General features: G+C 47.0%; 5 protein-coding genes across 6 annotated transcripts; 3 read left to right on the top strand and 2 right to left on the bottom strand.

Moving 5' to 3' along the window:
- Positions 1-434: 434 nt before the first annotated feature.
- On the bottom strand, positions 435-16,942 carry LOC135436815 (progestin and adipoQ receptor family member 4). 2 transcript variants are annotated; one of them, XM_064694537.1, is made up of 7 exons: positions 16,370-16,898; positions 15,130-15,950; positions 4,642-4,857; positions 2,112-2,215; positions 1,268-1,405; positions 863-1,003; positions 435-804 (listed from the first exon to the last, which is right to left on the bottom strand). In XM_064694537.1, the coding sequence occupies exons 2-7, from the start codon at positions 15,893-15,895 to the stop codon at positions 712-714; spliced, it is 1,458 nt and encodes a 485-aa protein (XP_064550607.1). In that variant the 5' UTR covers positions 15,896-15,950; positions 16,370-16,898; the 3' UTR covers positions 435-711. The 2 variants fall into 2 exon arrangements, 1 of the variants encoding a protein (XP_064550607.1); XR_010437602.1 differs by lacking the exon at positions 435-804 and having other exon boundaries at positions 1,179-1,405; positions 16,370-16,942.
- On the top strand, positions 2,306-4,573 carry Nepl17 (Neprilysin-like 17). The gene has a single exon (XM_064694536.1). It carries the CDS (start codon positions 2,441-2,443, stop codon positions 4,502-4,504), a length of 2,064 nt encoding a protein of 687 aa, XP_064550606.1. The 5' UTR covers positions 2,306-2,440; the 3' UTR covers positions 4,505-4,573.
- Positions 5,861-8,046, top strand: Nepl18 (Neprilysin-like 18). The gene has a single exon (XM_064693904.1). The coding sequence runs from the start codon at positions 5,877-5,879 to the stop codon at positions 7,950-7,952; it is 2,076 nt and encodes a 691-aa protein (XP_064549974.1). The 5' UTR covers positions 5,861-5,876; the 3' UTR covers positions 7,953-8,046.
- On the bottom strand, positions 8,005-10,171 carry Nepl19 (Neprilysin-like 19). Its single transcript, XM_064693903.1, has one exon. The coding sequence runs from the start codon at positions 10,143-10,145 to the stop codon at positions 8,037-8,039; it is 2,109 nt and encodes a 702-aa protein (XP_064549973.1). The 5' UTR covers positions 10,146-10,171; the 3' UTR covers positions 8,005-8,036.
- Positions 11,941-14,262, top strand: LOC135436480 (neprilysin-4-like). Its single transcript, XM_064694086.1, has one exon. It carries the CDS (start codon positions 12,006-12,008, stop codon positions 14,133-14,135), a length of 2,130 nt encoding a protein of 709 aa, XP_064550156.1. The 5' UTR covers positions 11,941-12,005; the 3' UTR covers positions 14,136-14,262.
- Positions 16,943-17,841: the final 899 nt, after the last annotated feature.

The raw sequence follows: 17,841 nt of genomic DNA, 5'->3' as shown, positions 1-17,841 counted from the left end.
CGATTCAGCAGCGATTAGCTTGAAAATTTTGTTCACACTTGTCCAATTGTTACATCTAACTAATTGCACAAAAGACGCATTAGTGTATTTTTTTTTTTCTCAAATAAAGACATTTCATATCATAGTAATTCAACTAGGAAGAATTTTGTTATAAGTTTAACGGTAAGTTTCTTAATGTCTAACTTTCGTTTTTTTTTTATAGTCGACGAGGTACAAAGTTATATAAGTATTTGAAAATTAGATGTTTTTGTTTTTGTTTTTTTGGTTGTAAGCATATTGAGGTACATATGTATCAACATCATTGAAATTATCGTTCATATAGTACTCAGAGGCTTTGCATAAGAGCAGCGCATAGAAGTTATAATTGAAAGCGCTTTGTAATTCATTTCATTCATATTTCATAGTCACCTTAATGCTAAATACCACAGTCGAAGTATGTACTAATTATACATATACATATGTACATATATTCACTATTAACTATTAACTTATTCATATTGTTACTGTTACAGCACGCGCTCATTTATACACGGTATATTCGAGAAGCATTTTCTTTGCTTTATTTGTATCCCTCCTTAATTCTTTGGGTTTTGTCTAGTCAGCCCGCGAATGCTCCTTTTCCATTATCCAGTTGATTGGGGCGCGTCGTGGTTGAGGCTTTATCAAGAGCAGCAGTGTGAGGAGCAGGATCAGTAGCAGCCAGTAAGCGGGTCATAGTTCCATATGGGCCAGCGACGGTTCGGTAGCATTGGCCAGCGAATTGCAGGTCTGAGTAGACATCCACTCAAAGTCCTTGATTGTGGCCTGCAATACTCAAGAGGCTGTAGTCAAAACATATATATTTACATCAGATTGAGAGCACCTTGTGCATGGAGTACACAGCCACCACGACCAGCACATGCATAATGTTGTGCGAGTTCAGATAGAAATCGACCAGACCCGGAAACCACTTTTCGGGTATGCGCATGGCACCAATAGCGCCGCCTAATATTGAAACGCCATCCTGTAAATGTACGAGTCTTGTATTAGCAAAGATAAAATTAATGATATTTTTGGGGAGTTCTTTTTTTTTTTGGCTGGTGTTTAATTTACACCAATCATATCGGTTGCATACGGCCTAGTCTTACACTTGGTCCATATGCATATGTAGGTGTAGAATATATGAAAATTCAACTTACAACTTCAACCTAAGTATGCCCACAAGCCAGCCGAAAATGATTGGTAAAAAATAGCAAGTTAGTCAATTGGAATGCCTTATCATACGCACCTGCAGATAGACATGGGAAAGGGCCATGTGACTGCCGCCCACCATTCCTTGGATGCGCAGAAAGGTCAGCACGGAGCGCATGGCAAAGGGCAGCGCGAAGCAGAGACGCCTCTGCCACGGTGAGCTGGCGGTCAGCGCCTGTTAAATACATATAAGGATCACATTTGAATAGCAAAACATACTACTTCCATAAAAGTGGGAACTGTTACGAAAGCTTTATTAAATGTGAGATTCAAAATATAAAGAGTATGTTATATATGGATTAAAATAATGGTGTTTAATGTTAAAATGCGTTTGAATAGCTGGCACATATGAGAATCTAACGTAAGCTTCGAAATATGTAGAATACTGTATATAGGGAATAATAAAATAGTGGGAACTCTTAGGTAGGCTTTACCATTAGGTAAAGCTGCCTAATGTAGGGATCAAGTGTAAGTTTTAATATAAGTAGAGAAAACCAATCGAGGGGACTACAAAAATAAATCGGCTTAATAAAGGTATCAATATATGTAAAGCATGAAATCAAAATCTTACGTATACATATATATAAGTGGGAATTGTAAAGAAAGACTATTATTCAGAGCCTGGTATCAAATGTAAGTTTCGATTCAAATAAAAATGGGATCTGTAAAGCTGGCTTATATAGGAAATTACTAGAGGTTACAAAATATGTAGAGCACGATATGCAGAGAATAATACAATAGTGGGAACTGTCAGGCGACACAGTTCTGTAAGGCTATACTAATACGTTTATTATAATGCATATTTATGTCCGTAAATAAAATAATAATAAAAGCTGCTTAGAAAAACTGCATATACTAATAGTTTCCAAGTAATATCTTACCTTGTACAGACCCCACAGCGAGAGCAGACAGTAAGAGGTAATAATGAACCACTTAAGAACTGGAGAAAAGCACAGCGTCGTCGCCGTAACCAACGGCAACGCACCTGCAAGAGAGTGTGATAGAGAGAGAGAAAGAGAGGGGGAATGGGAGAGAGAGAGAGAAAGAGAGCAAGAATTGCTTGAGAGACATGAGATGTCCAAGCCGAAGACGACATCGTTGCTGCTGCCGATGACACCTGTTTTGGGCAACTAATCAGTGATAAGGCGCAGCGCCAGCTCAGCTGGAGCTCAGTTGGGGAACGACAATCGCGCGTGACACAACGCACAAGATGAGAGCTGTATCCGCTTCCGTCAGCATTTGGGCTATCGGCTGCTGGCTGCTGTCTGTGCCAGACGCTGTTTACGCTGGCGTATTCGAGGGCCTGAATATCAACACACCATTGACGCATGAGATCATGCGGCAGGCCAAGTCCGCCGGCATGCGCTCCTACATAAATGGCAGCGTGCGGCCGTGCGATGATTTCTATGGCTATGCGTGCGGCAACTTTGCCAGGATCAATCCGGCCACGCAGGAAACAATCAGCACGGACTTCTTCGAGGAGCTCAACGCTGGCTATCAGCGTCGCCTACGTCAGCTGTTCAGGCAGCCAAAGCTGAGCACCGACAGTCCCACTGAAACGCGTGTTAAGTATTTCTACGAGTCCTGCCTGAATACCACCACAATGGAGCTGAAGCAGCGTCCACACCTGCTCGGCATATTAAAAGAGTTTGGGGGTCTGCCCGCGCTCGAGGGCAGCGCCTGGGATGAGTCCAAGTTCGAGCCAATTGAAATGATGGCGCGCCTGATGAACCGATTCGGCAAGGAAACGCTGCTCAGCGTGCGTGTCGCTCCGGGACTGACTAACAGTCAGCTAAATCGTTTGTATCTGGGTCAACGGGATGACCTGGTTAGCAACAAGGCCATAGCGCTACACCTGAGCAGCCAGCTGAAACTGAAGCACAATCTGCAGCAGATGCTTGGCTTGGGCGAGGTGCGTGCCCGTGAAACGGCCGCCGAAATAGCCAGTATCAACATGGAGCTGGCACGCGGCATCATTGAGCCACAGGAGGAGCTGCCGCCGAGCCAGATGAATCGCTTGCGCATGTTGGACGAAATGAGCCAAAGCTATGGCCCCGACCTGAATGTCACGCGTTTTGTGCAAATCTGGCTCAATCACGACTATCTGCTGCCCGTCTACGAGTATGTCGAGAGCTATCTGTGGCAAGTGAAAAAGGTATTGGCCCGCACGCCCAAGCGCGCGCTGGCCAACTATATGCTCTCCACGCTGCTTGGCGACTACGACATGGAGCCGGCTGCAACGGCAGAGAAGCAGCACGAGCTGTGCGCGGAGAAAACGACGCTGCTGTTCACCGACTTTGTGGATCACATGGTATATCGGTCGCTCGAGAAACAGAATCCGCATATACCCGGCCATCTGCGACAGCTGTGGCAGGAGCTGAAAGTTGCCTTTGGCGATATGCTGCGCGCGCCCAGCACCAATTGGCTAAGCGAACTGACCCTCAATGAAGCCCTCGCCAAGCTGAAGGCCATGAGTTTTCACATACTCGGCGCAGAGACGCACGACTTTGAGGAATACTATGGCGGTCTGGTGATTAGCAATGCCGACTACTTTGGCAACGTGCAACGGCTGCTGGAGCTGCGCGCCCAGCATTTGCGCGACCAGCTGCAACGGGCACCCAATCTTAATAATTATGATGGCATCAATACCTCGCCCTTTTATGTGCCAGAGTTTAATCGTGTTGTGATACCGGCCAGCTATATGCAGCATCGATACTTCTTTGACGAGGTCTATCCCATGGCGCTCAAGTATGGCACTGTGGGCTTCTCCTTGGCCCACGAGATGGCCCACGGCTTCGACGATCTGTCCCGCACTTTTGACGGCCAGGGCAATCTGCGCGACTGGTGGGAGCGCAATGCGACTAGACAGTTCGAGGAGAGGAAACAGTGCCTGGTGCAACAGTTCAGTCGGTTTATCTACAATGGCCAGAGGCTGACCAAAATGCAAATGCAGGCCGAGAATATAGCGGACAATGTGGGCGTGCGTATTGCCCATGCCGCCTACCTCAACTGGCTAAGGCAATCATCGCTGGAGTCGGAGACATTGCCTCGCATGTCGCACACGCCGCAGCAGCTCTTCTTTCTGGGCCTGGGCCAAATTTGGTGCTCGGATTTGCTGCCCCAGTTGCGTCACACGATCGCCATTAGTGATGAGCATGCGCCGGATGAGGTGAGACTCCACGCGATTATGGCCAACTTCGATGCATTCGCCAAGGCCTACGAGTGCCGCCAGGGCGCCCATATGAATCCCATGCAAAAGTGCGTTATCTACTGAGGCTGTCCTTCAACTGATTAGAAGCTCTACTTATAAGCTGTCTGTACTTGAAATATATGTTAATATTTCTATGCTTCCCGCTTCCGAGTCGTGTTTATTTGTTTATATATTTTGTTTTTCAGATAACGCTCACTTACCGAAACTCTGGCTCACCCAGATGCCGACCATGTCCAGCTTGAGCAGCGTATAGTACACATTCTCGCCCTTCTCAATGTTCATGAACAGATGATAGACGAAGCTGCCGCACCAAGGCGCCACCGAGCCAAATACGTGACAAAACGAGAGGAACTTGTAGCCATGGTCCCATGGCATCAGACCCGGTACAATGGCCAGTATGTAAAATATTGGTATTGCTGCAAATAGAAGAGATTAGCATGAGCCATCGATTGCATAGTCAAAGTGAAAACGAGCTCCCTTGAGGCAGGCAAAAATGTCATTTCAAATGGTGCCTTTGCGAAAGACATGAGAGAATAGTTGTATTCGGATTGCCGCTAATAAAATACCCTTTATTTCTATGGGATATATGTAGGATAAAGTGACCTAATGTTGATCAGATACTGCTTATAGTATATTAGGTATATGAAGAGTTATAATGTAATGCAATGCAAGTCAATGGAGTACCAAATTATACGCAAATTTTTATCAAGATGTCTTTAAAACAAAGGGACACATTTCTGCTAAAAGTAAATACAAATAATAGAAATTATGTTTTGAATATATGCGAAGTAAGCTTTAGAGTAATCGCTGAAAAACTAAATTGCCTTGAGGTATAATTTTAAAGACAAATTAATATGGAAAATGGGCCTGAGTCGCAGTCCCTGCCCTGGGCAAAGGGCATAGTTCGTGCATGTATAAATGACTGACAAACTAAACATCTAAATGGTTTTAGTTAATATAATACTATGCATATAAATACTAATAATAGTAGGAGGCCATTAAGGTCACTGAGCAACAGGAATCTGCTGCGAGTCCCAGGCTAGAGTATTGATTGAATGATATCTGAGCCGAATGCCTCAGTAGACAGAGCTATGTAAATACTCAAGTTGATAGTTTTTAGTTTTCAATTAAAATAATAAATAAAAGAAATAAATGTTTTTGAGATTTGCATCTGTAGCACAAACAATTTATTTGCCTTTCCAGCCGCATAATTGTTGTACACGCGATCTGTCAAGCGGCTATATATATCCCGTGTAGTTATGGCTAGCCTGCTCGTATAAGAGTCTGCTCGGCCTGGAGCTCGCTCTCGAGACATGCGATAACAGTTTGACCTACCCCAGCGGCACGGGGCCAGAAAAAAACACAAAGCCCACTGATAAGTGAGGCATTGCAGCCAGACAAAGCGACTGACTGAAGCAGCAGCTCAGTTGAATCGATGGCGAGTATCATGTCAGGACGGTGCTTGAACGGCGCTCTGCGGCTGGCTGTATTTTGGCTGGTGGTGGCCAGTACGTGGGCCTTGCCGGCGGAGAATGCCGGCACGCCCGAGCGCGACGATCTAACCACGGACTATGCGAAGCAGATTATGCGGCAATCCAAGGTGGCCGAAATGAAGAGCATGCTGAATACGCGCATCGCGCCCTGCGACGACTTCTATGGCTATGCGTGCGGAAACTGGCATCGTCACAATCCTGCCCAGCTGTTGAACAACATAATAACGGATACATTCCAGCTGATGTCGAAGGGTTTTGATCGACGCCTACAGCGCCTGCTGCAGTCCGGACAGATGAAAACCAATCTGGAGGAGAAATTGCAGAGTTTCTATCAATCCTGCCTGTTAGTACAAGGCGAGGATGTGCAGTACAGGCTGGCGTTACAGAGCATCTATCGCGAATATGGAGAGTTGCCTATGCTCGAGGGTCCGCGATGGAACGCCTCGAACTTCAGCTGGTGGCGCACCGTAGCGGATATACAGCACAAATACGGCAGACAGATCATTCTTGCGGTGGATATTATGTCCGACATTGCGAACCATACGGTGAATCGGGTCTACCTGGGCCCGCCGGACCATAAACAACCCATACCCATGCTGAGCTCCATCGAGGATGCATCACTGGCGGAGGAGCTGCAGCAATACTTTACGGTTGACAAGCACTTGGCCAAGCAAACCGCAATGGAGATCAACGAACTGGAGCGCAATTTGATAAAAGGTAGCGTTAGTCACGGTACCAGCCTGGGGGATGATATGACCCTTTACACGGTATCCGAACTGGAGGAGAAATATTCGGAGCAATTGAATATTACGGAGTTTCTGGGCCTGGTCCTCGGCGAGAATAATGTGCCGGAGCACATATATGTCTACAGCGAAAACTATTTGAATAACACATTGCGCACGCTCCAGGCCACACCCATGCCGACCATTGGCAACTATGTGCTGTGGAAGCTGCTGGAGCCATATCGCATCAACAGCAAGCCCAGCGAGATGCGCAACTGGTGCACCGAACAGACGAAGAAGTACTTTGCCAAGCTGACGGATCACATGATCTATGAGCGCTACCGCAGCCCCGAGGCCGAGGCTGAGGTGCACAGCGTCTGGCAGCAGATACGCGAGACGTTCCGGCAGCAGCTGGCGGGCGACAAGCTCGACTGGATATCGAACAAGACACGCCAACTGGCCATCGAGAAGCTGGATCGCATGCAGCTACATATCAACTCGTATGACCATGAAAATTTCGAGGCGCTCTACGGCGACGTGGCGCTGGACAAGCTGAACTATGTGCGCAACGTGCAGCAGGTGCTCCAGGCGATGGCCAAATGGAATCTGAACAGGCTGCACAGTGCGCCCGCCTCACTGGAGGCAACCGATGTGCTGGGATTTACGGCCGCCTACAACATACTGGACAATAACATAACCATTCCCGTGGCGCTGATGCAGCCGCGCTACTTCTGGGACGCGAACTACCCGCAGGCCCTGAAATATGGCACGCTGGGCTATCTGCTGGCGCACGAGATGATTCACGGCTTCGACGATGAAGGGCGCACGTATGATGCCAATGGCAATCTGGCGCCCTGGTGGGATGACAAATCGCGCTATGAGTTCGAGGAGAAGCGCAAGTGCTTTCAGGCCCAGTACCATGCCTACAAATACGGCGGCACCCAGCTGCCGGAGAGCGTGGAACAATCGGAGAACATTGCGGACAATGCGGGCATCAAGTTGGCTTACAAAGCCTACCAGAGCTGGCTGGAGCAACAGCCGCCTGAGGTGCTGGAGCGGGAGACTTTGGCCGGCTTCGAGCTGAACAATCGGCAGCTGTTCTTTGTGAGCTACGCCCAGCTCTGGTGCGACGATGTCCAGTCCTTGTTCAAGACATCTGTGGCCAAGGCGGACAATCACGCGCCGGGCATGTATCGTGTCATTGGCTCATTGTCGAACTTCCAGGAGTTCTCGTGGATCTTTAACTGCTCGCAGCAGGCGCCAATGGATCCGGAGTTCAAGTGCGCCATTTACTAAGCCGCAGCTCTGAAATGTTAATCCTTTAGCTTTAAGTTTTGTAATCAAATGATTCATTAAAACGCTTCTGACCAGCTGGCTTTATTAATTCAAATTTGGGGCGTACATGTGGCACTTTTGTGCGGGATTCATGGGCGTCTCGCTGGCACAGCCAAAGGCACTGGCAAATGCGTCCAAGTTGGCCAACGCTCCCTGAACGCGCAGCGCATTCGGCGTCCCGGCGGCCAGCAGCGATTGCTTATCCCGGAACTGCTCGTTGGCGTCGTTGCACCAAAGCTGGGCATAGCTAATGAAGAACAGCTGCTGGGGACTGTGGCTCAGCTGGGGCAGATGCTCCGTAATCAATGCGCTCGAGGCCAGATTTGTCAGGTAGTTTTTGTAGCCCAGATATGCCAGCTGCACGGCCGTATTGTCCGCAATATTGTCATCCTGCAGCTCCGTGGATGGCAGATACTCTCCGGCGAAACGCAGACGTTCGTATTGATGCCTAAAGCAGGCCTTGCGCTTGCCAAACTCAGCCAGCGTTGCCGCATCCCAGCCAGCACGCCTGTCCAAGCTGTGGGCCAGCTGCTCCGCAAGAATTGTGCCCAAGCTGCCGTAGCGCAGCGCACGTGGATAAAAGCGGGACCACAGAAAATTTGGCTGCACCAGTGCCACTGGCAACAGCACTCGGTTCTCCTCGGGATCGTATGTGGGCACAGTGGGCAAACTAGGGGGCGTGGCGAGCTGAGTGCTGTGAGCCAACACGGCGCGCTGATTGAACAGATAATCCTGCGGTTTGAGCTCCAGCTGCTTGTAGCGCTCCGTGAAGTTCACATCCGCATGTCCATTGATCAGCAGGCGCGTGGCATTCAGCTGGTCCAGCAAATGGCTGCGCGTCGCCACGGACAGCCAATCCGTGCCGGAGCTCTCGAGCACATTATGGAAACTGAGCTTGATCTGCTGCCATACGGCATCGATATCGCTCAGGGTGGCCGGAGCGGCATACTGCCTATACGCCATGTTGTTGAGCAGTTCGGGAAACAGCTGACGTGTGTTGGCCAAGCACTGGCCCACAACTGGCGCCGAGCGGTCGTAGTAGAAACGCTCCAGCAGCTTATGGTAGATGTAGTTGGCCAGCACATGAGGCGGCGTCTGGGCCAGCACGACCAGCAGATGCACCTGATAGCTGACCACATGCTCGTAGAGCGTCTCCTCCGACTGCAATGGACGCTGCAAAGCCAGTTCCACATAACGTGTCAGATTTAATGTGGGCGCATAGGCATTGGTCAGCTCCACAGTGGAACGCGGCAGGGCGAGTGGACCAATTGGACGACTCGACATTCCTTTGGCCAGCAACATTTCCAAATCACCGATTTCCTGTGCTGTGCGGCGCGCCAGTGCCGCCTCCACGCCCAAGTGCTGCTCCAGCTGCACGGCTATGCGCTGGGCAACAGCTCCGCGATTGGGCTCCACAACTAATCGAGGCGGCTGGCCAACGTATAGACGACTCTGGGTTTTGTTGTGCGGATCGGGCGCCTGCTGCAGCAGCAATATAATGTCCAGGCCGTACTTGCGCTTGATTTGCGCCACGGTGGCCAACCAGTCGAACTCTTCGTCGGGCCTCTGCTGACCGGGCAGTCCAAATTCAGCGGCAATCTCCAGCAGTTGTTGGAGGTAGAGGGCTTCGGGCGTCTGCCGGAAACGCAGGCAGCTGGCATAGAATTGCTTAAGCTTCAGCACGGCCGCATCATCGCTGTCCGGATCAGCTGGCTGCTCGAGTAGGCGCTGCTGCTTGTGCTGATAGCCATGGGCGAGCAGCTGTTGGTAATTGGTCTCACGTGGTTGTGCCGCATTGGCCGGATTGATTTTGGGCCAGTTGCCGCAGCTGTAGGCAAAGAAATCATCGCACGCATCCAGCTCCGGCTGCATATAGCTGCGCATCTCGGCCGACTTGGCCAGTCGCATCACGCGCTGCACATAGGCGCTGTCATTGTGCTGCGATATGAGCTGCTCCTGCAGCTGTATGTGTGTATCCACCTCCGGCTGCGACAACAAGTGGCTGCGCACACAGCCCAGCCACAGCAGAGCGCAACTAACCACACTGAACCACATGCGTCTCATGGCTAAAGAGCGACTAAATCGCCTTCCGCAACGCACTTTCAATCCGCCACCGAGAGTCGGGAGCTTTTCCTTATCGCTATGACTGGTCATTGGTCCGACGCCAAGTCCGTATACAGAACACCATAGAGAAGGCAACGTGATGAGGTCACAGCTCACGTTGTCGTTGTCGTTTTTGTCCACACACAGTTGTATACTATATTACACCCATTGCATTTACGCCCAATGAATTTTAATAAAAGAAAGCTCATATCTTATATGTAAATAAATACATACAGCAATTCTACCTAAATATTTATATAATCGGGTGTGTAACAACTGAAAATGTTTGCACCGAAAACCTAGTATACTCTTTCGTATCAGCCTATCTTAGTTAACAAGAAGTTAAATTTGACTAGCAGTTAAATACATTTAATTTGTTTATGTCTTGTCAAAGTTTGTTGACTGTCATTGGCAGAATCTCTGAATAAATTTAAAAATTTTGATCACCAAAAATTTGAATTTGACTAGAAGTTAAAAAAAATTTAATTGTATTCAACTTGTCAATGTCTTGTTAAGGTTGTATTCAATTGTGGAATAAATAATCAAAAGTCTAACTCCAAGTACATTATGGCGTATCAGCTTATCTTATTTAACAAGAACTTGAATTTGACTAGAAGTTAAATACATTTGATAGTATTTAATTTGTTAATGTCTTGTCAAGGTTTGTTGACTGTTATTGGCAGAATCTCTGAATAAAATGGTTTATTTATGGTTATCTAAACTTCAAAGACTCAGCCCAGCTTAGTTAACCAGAACTTGGATTTGACTTGAGAAGTTAAAGAAAGTAAATTGTACTAAATTTGTCAATGCCTTGCTAAAGTTGTATTCCATTGTGTGCTAAATGTTGAAAAGTCTGAGTTCAAGTAAACCATGACCAGCTTAGTTAACAAAAACTTTGACTAGAAGTTAAAGAAATTGAATTGCATTCAATTTGTCAATGTCTTGTTAATGTTGTTTACTGCGAATACATTTTGAAATTGAAAATCATCTATCCTTTAAATAAAATAGAAATAGGGTAATGCTTAATTGGCACATCAACTGCCTGAGCAGCACCAAAGCTGACAAGAACAAGCACATGTTTATTTCAATTGTAAATGGCATTAATAAAACGTGTATTTAATTAAAATTGAAATGCCTTGACAAATTAGTTGAAAAATAGATTGATGAAAATGATATTTTAATTTAAAGTTAATTTGATTTACGCTCTGATTAACTAATCTCTGTAGAATATGTAATTGAAAAACATAATTAAACATACGCAAATGTTATTCTAATTGAAAAACATAAGAAAACAAAATATGGCAAGAAATCAAAGTAAAAGCAAAACCAAGGCGAATTTAAATTCATAAAGCTTTGCTTCTTATACAAATTTAAAAACAACTTTTGTTTACATATTTAATTGAGGACCCTCAACAAAATTGATAAGTTTCATGCTTCTATTAAACGTGCTCAGAAATTTCAGAGACATGATTGTTGTCGTAATCTCTCGGGAACGCTGAGAAATCCAGGAAAACGCGCGCATTTGTTGGTCTTGTATAAATAATGTGAGGTCGGCAATAGGATTAGCTTTCGATGAATTGAATAATGAGCTTTAAGAATCATTTGGACACAAATAGGCGTGGGTAAATAAGTGTAAACCTGCACATGTACATCTGCTTCAAGCTGGTTGACTTGCAATTGTTTTAACTCGAGCTTTGTGAGTGTGGGTCTCAATTGTGGCGACATCGTATTGATAGAGATAACCCAACGGGTCACGCCAAAGCTCGGACTGTTTTGCTCTCATTTATCAGCAAGTGGGCTAAGTATCTGTGCATCTTTATATAGACGAGCTGGACTCTATATTCACACAAATGAGTGCCAGCCGCTCAGTCATCAGCTACAGATCCACTAAGAAACAACGCGACGCGAAAGATGCTGATCCCAATGAGTCATGCTCAATGGCTTTTATTGTACGGGCCGCTGTTGCTGCTCCGGCTGTCATGTGGCCGAGCGGCGCCTGTCGATGCCGAATTCATATCCGACAGCAAGATGGATACGGGCTACATAGACGAAGTGATGCGACAGGCGAAGGCAGCGGAAATGGCAAACTTTATGAACGAGAGCGTCGATCCGTGTGAGAATTTCTATGAATTTGCCTGCGGCAATTGGGCGAGGATTAATCCGGCCACAACGAGTCAGATAACCACGGGCCTGTTTGAGCGTCTGACCGAAGGACTCAATCGCAAGGTGAAGCAAACTCTGAACAGTGAAAACGATGCCCTGGACACGGCCGAGGATGTGCAGGTGAAGAACTTTTACCATTCCTGCATTTATGTGCACGAGGTGGACAGAAGCTATCGGCAGAAGCTAAAGGATTTGATAGCCGAGTTCGGCACGATGCCAGCGCTGGTGCCTGCTGGTGCCTGGCAGGAGGCAGACTTTGACTGGCTGGAAACGGTTGCGCGTATAGCCTATCGCTATGGACTGGTAGTTATCCTGGGCATTGAGGTGACCAAGGACTTTGCCAACAACGAGGTGAATCTGGCGTACATTGGCCAGCAGGAGTTCCCGCTGGAAACACGCAGCATGTACCTGGACGACCACACCGCCGACTACAGGAACACCTATCAAGCCAGCATGGCAAATAAGCTGATCAACTTTTTGGGTATGAAAAGTGTACAGGCACATTTAACGGCCACGGAGCTAATGAACTTTGAGGTGCGTCTGGCCAATGGCCTGCTCGATGAGACCGACGGACTGGACCTCACAGATATATCCGAGCTCACGACCATCGCCGAAATGCAGCTGGCCTATGCGCCCGTGCTGAACATAGAGAGATTGGTTAACATATCGCTGGGCGAGAAAATCAACGACCCCGTCTATGACTTCAATTCGCAGTATCAGCGGAATCTAATGAAGGTGATGGGGCGCACGCCCAAACGCACTGTGGCCAACTATATATTCTTTCGATTGATTGATGAATTCGCCATGGAGCCCGGCAAGACGGTGGCCAAGCGGCAGGAGAAGTGCATATCGCTGACCAAGCAGTACTTTGCCAAGAATCTGGACAACATGATCTTTCGGCGCTACAATAACAATGCCACCGCCTCCGACGTTGAGCTTATCTGGCGCCAGCTGAAGACCACCTTCGAGCAGACGCTGCAATCGGATCAGTCGCTGAACTGGATTAGCCGCCGTACACGCGAATATGCCATCGAAAAGTTGGCGGCCATGACACTGCAGGTGAATTCGCATGCCAATGAAAACCTGACCGAGGATTTTGCGGGTCTGCAACTACATCGTGATGATTACATCGAGAATCTGCGCCAGACACGCATGCTGGGCGCCAGGCAGCAGCGAGAGCAGCTGCACAAACCCGTCAAGCCGCTGGAAGCGGGAGATCTGTTCAGCTACACGCCAGCCAACATTCTGGTGGAGAATGCAATCAGGGTGCCGGTGTCCCTGCTGCAGCCCTACTATCTGTGGGCTGCCAGCTATCCGAATGCCATCAAGTTCGGCACATTGGCCTCGCTGATCGGCCATGAGCTAATACACGGCTTCGATGACGCCGGCCGCAAGTTCGATGCACGTGGCAACATCAACGACTGGTGGGATGCACAGTCCACGACCAATTTCCTGCAACGGCAGCAGTGCTTTACGAAACAGTACAGTCAGTACACCTACAATGGCATGCGGCTGCCCAAGTCGAATGCGCAGTCGGAGAACATTGCGGATAATGGCGGCATGCGTCTGGCGTATGCCGCCTACGGCCGCTTGCAGGAGACACTGGAGGCCACTGTCGAGGGCAGAAGGCAGCTGCTCAGGGAGAAGTTGCCCACGCTGAACTATACCAACATGCAGCTGTTCTTCATCAGCTATGCGCAGATCTGGTGCAATGATGCGCACACACGCATACGCAATCTGCAGGTATCCACGGATCAACATGTGCCCGGAAAATTCCGGGTGATCGGACCGCTCTCCAATTTCGACGAGTTCGCCAAAGAGTTTCAGTGTGGCCAGGGCACCCGCATGAATCCAGAAAATAAATGTAAAATATACTAGCTTTAAAAGCATACATAGATTTTTTTTTTCCATTCATATGCTATATAACAATAAGTTTTTATTATCCCTGTGATAGCATTTCGAATGTTCATTCTAAATTGCATTCTCCGGAAAATGTTTAATATTTACACGCTCTATTCATTAAAGTTGAATAAAAAATACATTTATGCAAATGTTTGTAAAAGGCAAAAAAATATCTTCGATTTTATTAGGGACATATGTATATACTTTAGGCCTATGTCTTGGTCTGTCTATATGAAAGCGCACCTTTCCCAGACTGCAAATTCGGAACTTGGATCAAATTTACTTTATTTCTTTCGATAACATTCAACCAAAATCGATCAATACAGTTAACCTGTCGAGTTTTTTAATCGATCCGGAAAGTTGTACAATTTTTGGTTTTAAATCTCATTCTCAAACATCTATAAAAAATATTTTATAGAAATGTGATTTATGTTTTCCTATACAAGCCCAGGCAATGTTTTATTGACGTATTGAAGAACGTATTTTGAAACATCGCCTTACTCTACGGTTCTCATGAATTCATGTAACACATTCATGTTTTTATGTTAGGTTGGCTAACTCTAATTTACTTTCTTGCATTCTATCGCGTTCTTTTCTTTACCCGAGAAGTATAAAATTTGTATATGTGCAATAGTTAATATATAAAGCAGTATATATGTTAAGATAATTGAGACCTGTGCACTTATATAATTATCGTAATGGAAGCTGCACAGACGCGACCACATTTTTATAGAATCACTGATATGCGCAAACTACATTAAAGAACAATTATTTAGGAATCCCTTTCGCACGGCCATGTGCGTTTGTGAGAAAGGCTGACTCAATCTATTTATGTGCATATGCACTTGCACTTGGCTTTGACCGTGATTGTTAATGTCATTGAAATAGATCGATAAATGAGCAACAGCTCTGCTGAGGGTGTGTGGGCGGGTGGGCGGGGATGGCTGCGAGGGCGAATCTTAAAACTCACCGTGCGTCAGTATGTTGATGGTCTCGTTGTGCCAATAGAAGAGACTGAGCAGGCAGCCCTTGAAGGTCTGAAGCGGACGGTATCCGTGGAGGACATACGGATTGAACTGCAGATATTTGGGCATGTCCTGCCAGTGTAGCAGCTGGTCCATGTTCGCCGATGTGCTCGTTGTGCTGCTGCTGCCGCTGCTTCCCGTCGCTGTTGTTGTTGTCGTCGTCGTCGATGCAGCTGCTGTTGTCGTGTGTGTGCTTGTTGTTGTTGCTGCTGTTGTTGTTGTTGTTGTTGTTGCTGGTGCTGTAAGCAAGGCAGACATTGGCGTTGTGGAAGCGTTCGTGGAAGACGTTAATGTTGCGGGCATTAAAGGCGCGCGTGCTGGCGTTATGCTCTCCGCATGGCAACACTCCCCGGCCAAATCCTTGAGACCGTTCATAACTATGGCACGAGCATGGGACTCGCCATTGCCCGTGCCGCCGGCTGAGCTATCTCCAGTCTCATGGCAGATGACGCGTGTACGCCGCGGCGTTAGTGGCGGCGTAGCAGACATTGACTCCACGGTGCTGCCCAGGCAGTTGTTGGTGATATCGTGCTCACTGCCAACGCTGCATGGAGCTGGCGTTGTGGTTGCTGCAGCTACTGCTACGTAGCTTGACGTCGGCTTTGGCTTTAGGTTGGGCTTGCTAATCAGCTTGCTAGCAGTGGACTTGCCGACCGACTCGCCGCTCAGGTCAACGACAACGGCAGCGGCAGCGGCGGCCGCAGTGTCCATGCCTTACGTATAAGCGCGTTCAATGGCCGGGTCTCTAAATTGGCGGCAACAGCAACTGAAATCAAAAGTTCATGTCATGAATTATAAACCAGGGCGCAGTGCTATAAAAATGCTTCGCACACAACTTCCCCCAAACCTACACACATGCGAGCCTTTTTTGTGTTACGTATACGCCCCGCTGTCCTGTGCCAAAAAAGCACGTGCTTACGTATGAAAAATGAGACCAGGACAATGTCAACACACAGCCGCAGCTGCCTCGTGACCCAATAAAAGGATTTGCGACCATACATACATACATACATAGCAACGTTTATGTGTATTTCTATGTGTGGGTGAGTGTTTCTTTTGTTTTTTTTTTGCAGACACGGGCCAGCTTGGGAGGTAGCCGAAATAGGATATTTATTGTGAATCACGCGACTTGCAGAGCAGGACAGACTTCTGCCGCTTTAGTAAAAATCGATAGGCCATACTTACTTTTGGCATGCGCCTCGTTAGCAATGTAAATTCTGTTCAATGCAATTTAAAGGCAACAAAATGGCCAATAAGCAAAAAATTTGCATGCATTCATTCGCAATGCAGCTGCTGCAGAAACTTCCTTGTGTTCAGTTCTAGCGAGTGGGCGGGCGTGGGTTGTGTGAACACGTTCGGGTAACTTTGGAAGAGCTGCTGCTATGAACATCGACTATATTTGTGCCTACTGCAGCTCTGACGTAGGCACGGCATACCGTTTGGTAGACACTCGATTAATTATTTAGGCATTGACACTCCGTAATGTTGATTTATTCGTGAATTTTTAATAGTCCAATTTTATCTATTTTTTTTTTCGTTGCGGACACGGAAAACACTACAAGGCGGGAGCAGGCGTCGCAGCGCACGTTAGCGTAAGCACGTCAATATCTGACTGAGGATATGCGCGATAACGATACCGTTATGCCGTGTATTGTTATGCAATTGAATTGCCAGTATTTTCCTTGGGCGCCAACAAGAAAAAAACGCGCGCGCGCATTGAACGACAGCTGATAAATTTAAAAGGCAACAGTGTGGCAGCGCTGCTCACTTGCCAACTTATCAACACTATCACTTATTGGCATTGACGGTGTTTTTAGGGTGGCAACGCTGAGCAGGAAGAAGCAGATCTAGTCAGCTGCTGCCGCGCTTGGCTTGGCTGCAATTCAATTTTATTTCTAAACGTATTGGTTTCAGCAGCCATTGCCATAGCTGTCTTTAAAAAGTGTAAAGTTCGAATCTAAAATTGTAAAATGCTTTGCACATTTGTAAAAGATAGCTAGCTGTCCGACCTGGGCAGCCAAAAAGAACGGAGAAGCGCAGAATTGCGCCAAAAAAATATAAAACAAACGCCGACGCATGCTAAAAAGGCAACAAGTGCAATTTAGTTTTCGATTTGTCTCATTTATTCGGGGATTTATCTACTAATGAACTCAAACATCTCGCAAAAAGCATATCAAACTTGGCAATTGCTAAATAGGGTAATTGGTGGCTTGTGGAATCGTTTATATTTACCTCGATCACCGTTTCTAGCATTACCAGCGCCGCCACCAGCAGAAACAACAACACAAACACAAGAAGAAGAAGAGGTAAGATAACATGTTAAACACAAGGCAATTTTCTTTCACACAGGCGTACGCATGTGTCTGTGAGCCGTTGCGGCTACCTGCTAGGTCAGACGATATCCAAGGCACACAAAATCGACCAATGCGAACAAGCGAGCGGCTGTTTTGCAAATCGCGCTGCGCATTCAGCTGCTGTGGTGCTGCCACACTTTTGAATGAATTACTAAAATTTAAAAATTCTTTAAATCTATTACGAATGCAAAATCCAAACAGAAAACAATAATAAATTTAAATAATTCCCGCCAGATAAGAGAAATACCAAGATATTTATAATGCACCGATGGTTTAATTTTTAGGGCGAGTTGGCAGCACTGC

This window comes from Drosophila montana, unplaced genomic scaffold (genome assembly GCF_035044405.1).
Source record: "Drosophila montana isolate Dmon_TW-CO22-7 unplaced genomic scaffold, ASM3504440v1 contig_3733_1, whole genome shotgun sequence".
NCBI lineage: Eukaryota > Metazoa > Arthropoda > Insecta > Diptera > Drosophilidae > Drosophila > Drosophila montana.
This window is presented reverse-complemented; position numbering and strand designations above follow the sequence as displayed.

What these genes read in the sequence shown, in the direction of transcription:
- Nepl19 (XM_064693903.1), bottom strand. Translation starts at nt 10,145, where the DNA reads ATGACCAGTCATAGCGATAAGGAAAAGCTCCCGACTCTCGGTGGCGGA.
- Nepl18 (XM_064693904.1), top strand. Translation starts at nt 5,877, where the DNA reads ATGGCGAGTATCATGTCAGGACGGTGCTTGAACGGCGCTCTGCGGCTG.
- LOC135436480 (XM_064694086.1), top strand. Translation starts at nt 12,006, where the DNA reads ATGCTGATCCCAATGAGTCATGCTCAATGGCTTTTATTGTACGGGCCG.
- Nepl17 (XM_064694536.1), top strand. Translation starts at nt 2,441, where the DNA reads ATGAGAGCTGTATCCGCTTCCGTCAGCATTTGGGCTATCGGCTGCTGG.
- LOC135436815 (XM_064694537.1), bottom strand. Translation starts at nt 15,895, where the DNA reads ATGGACACTGCGGCCGCCGCTGCCGCTGCCGTTGTCGTTGACCTGAGC. An exon ending in CTGGGTGAGCCAGAGTTTCG is followed by an intron (nt 2,216 to 4,641) that starts GTAAGTGAGCGT and finishes ACTCTCTTGCAG; the next exon opens with GTGCGTTGCCGTTGGTTACG. An exon ending in CTGTGTACTCCATGCACAAG is followed by an intron (nt 805 to 862) that starts GTGCTCTCAATC and finishes TGAGTATTGCAG; the next exon opens with GCCACAATCAAGGACTTTGA.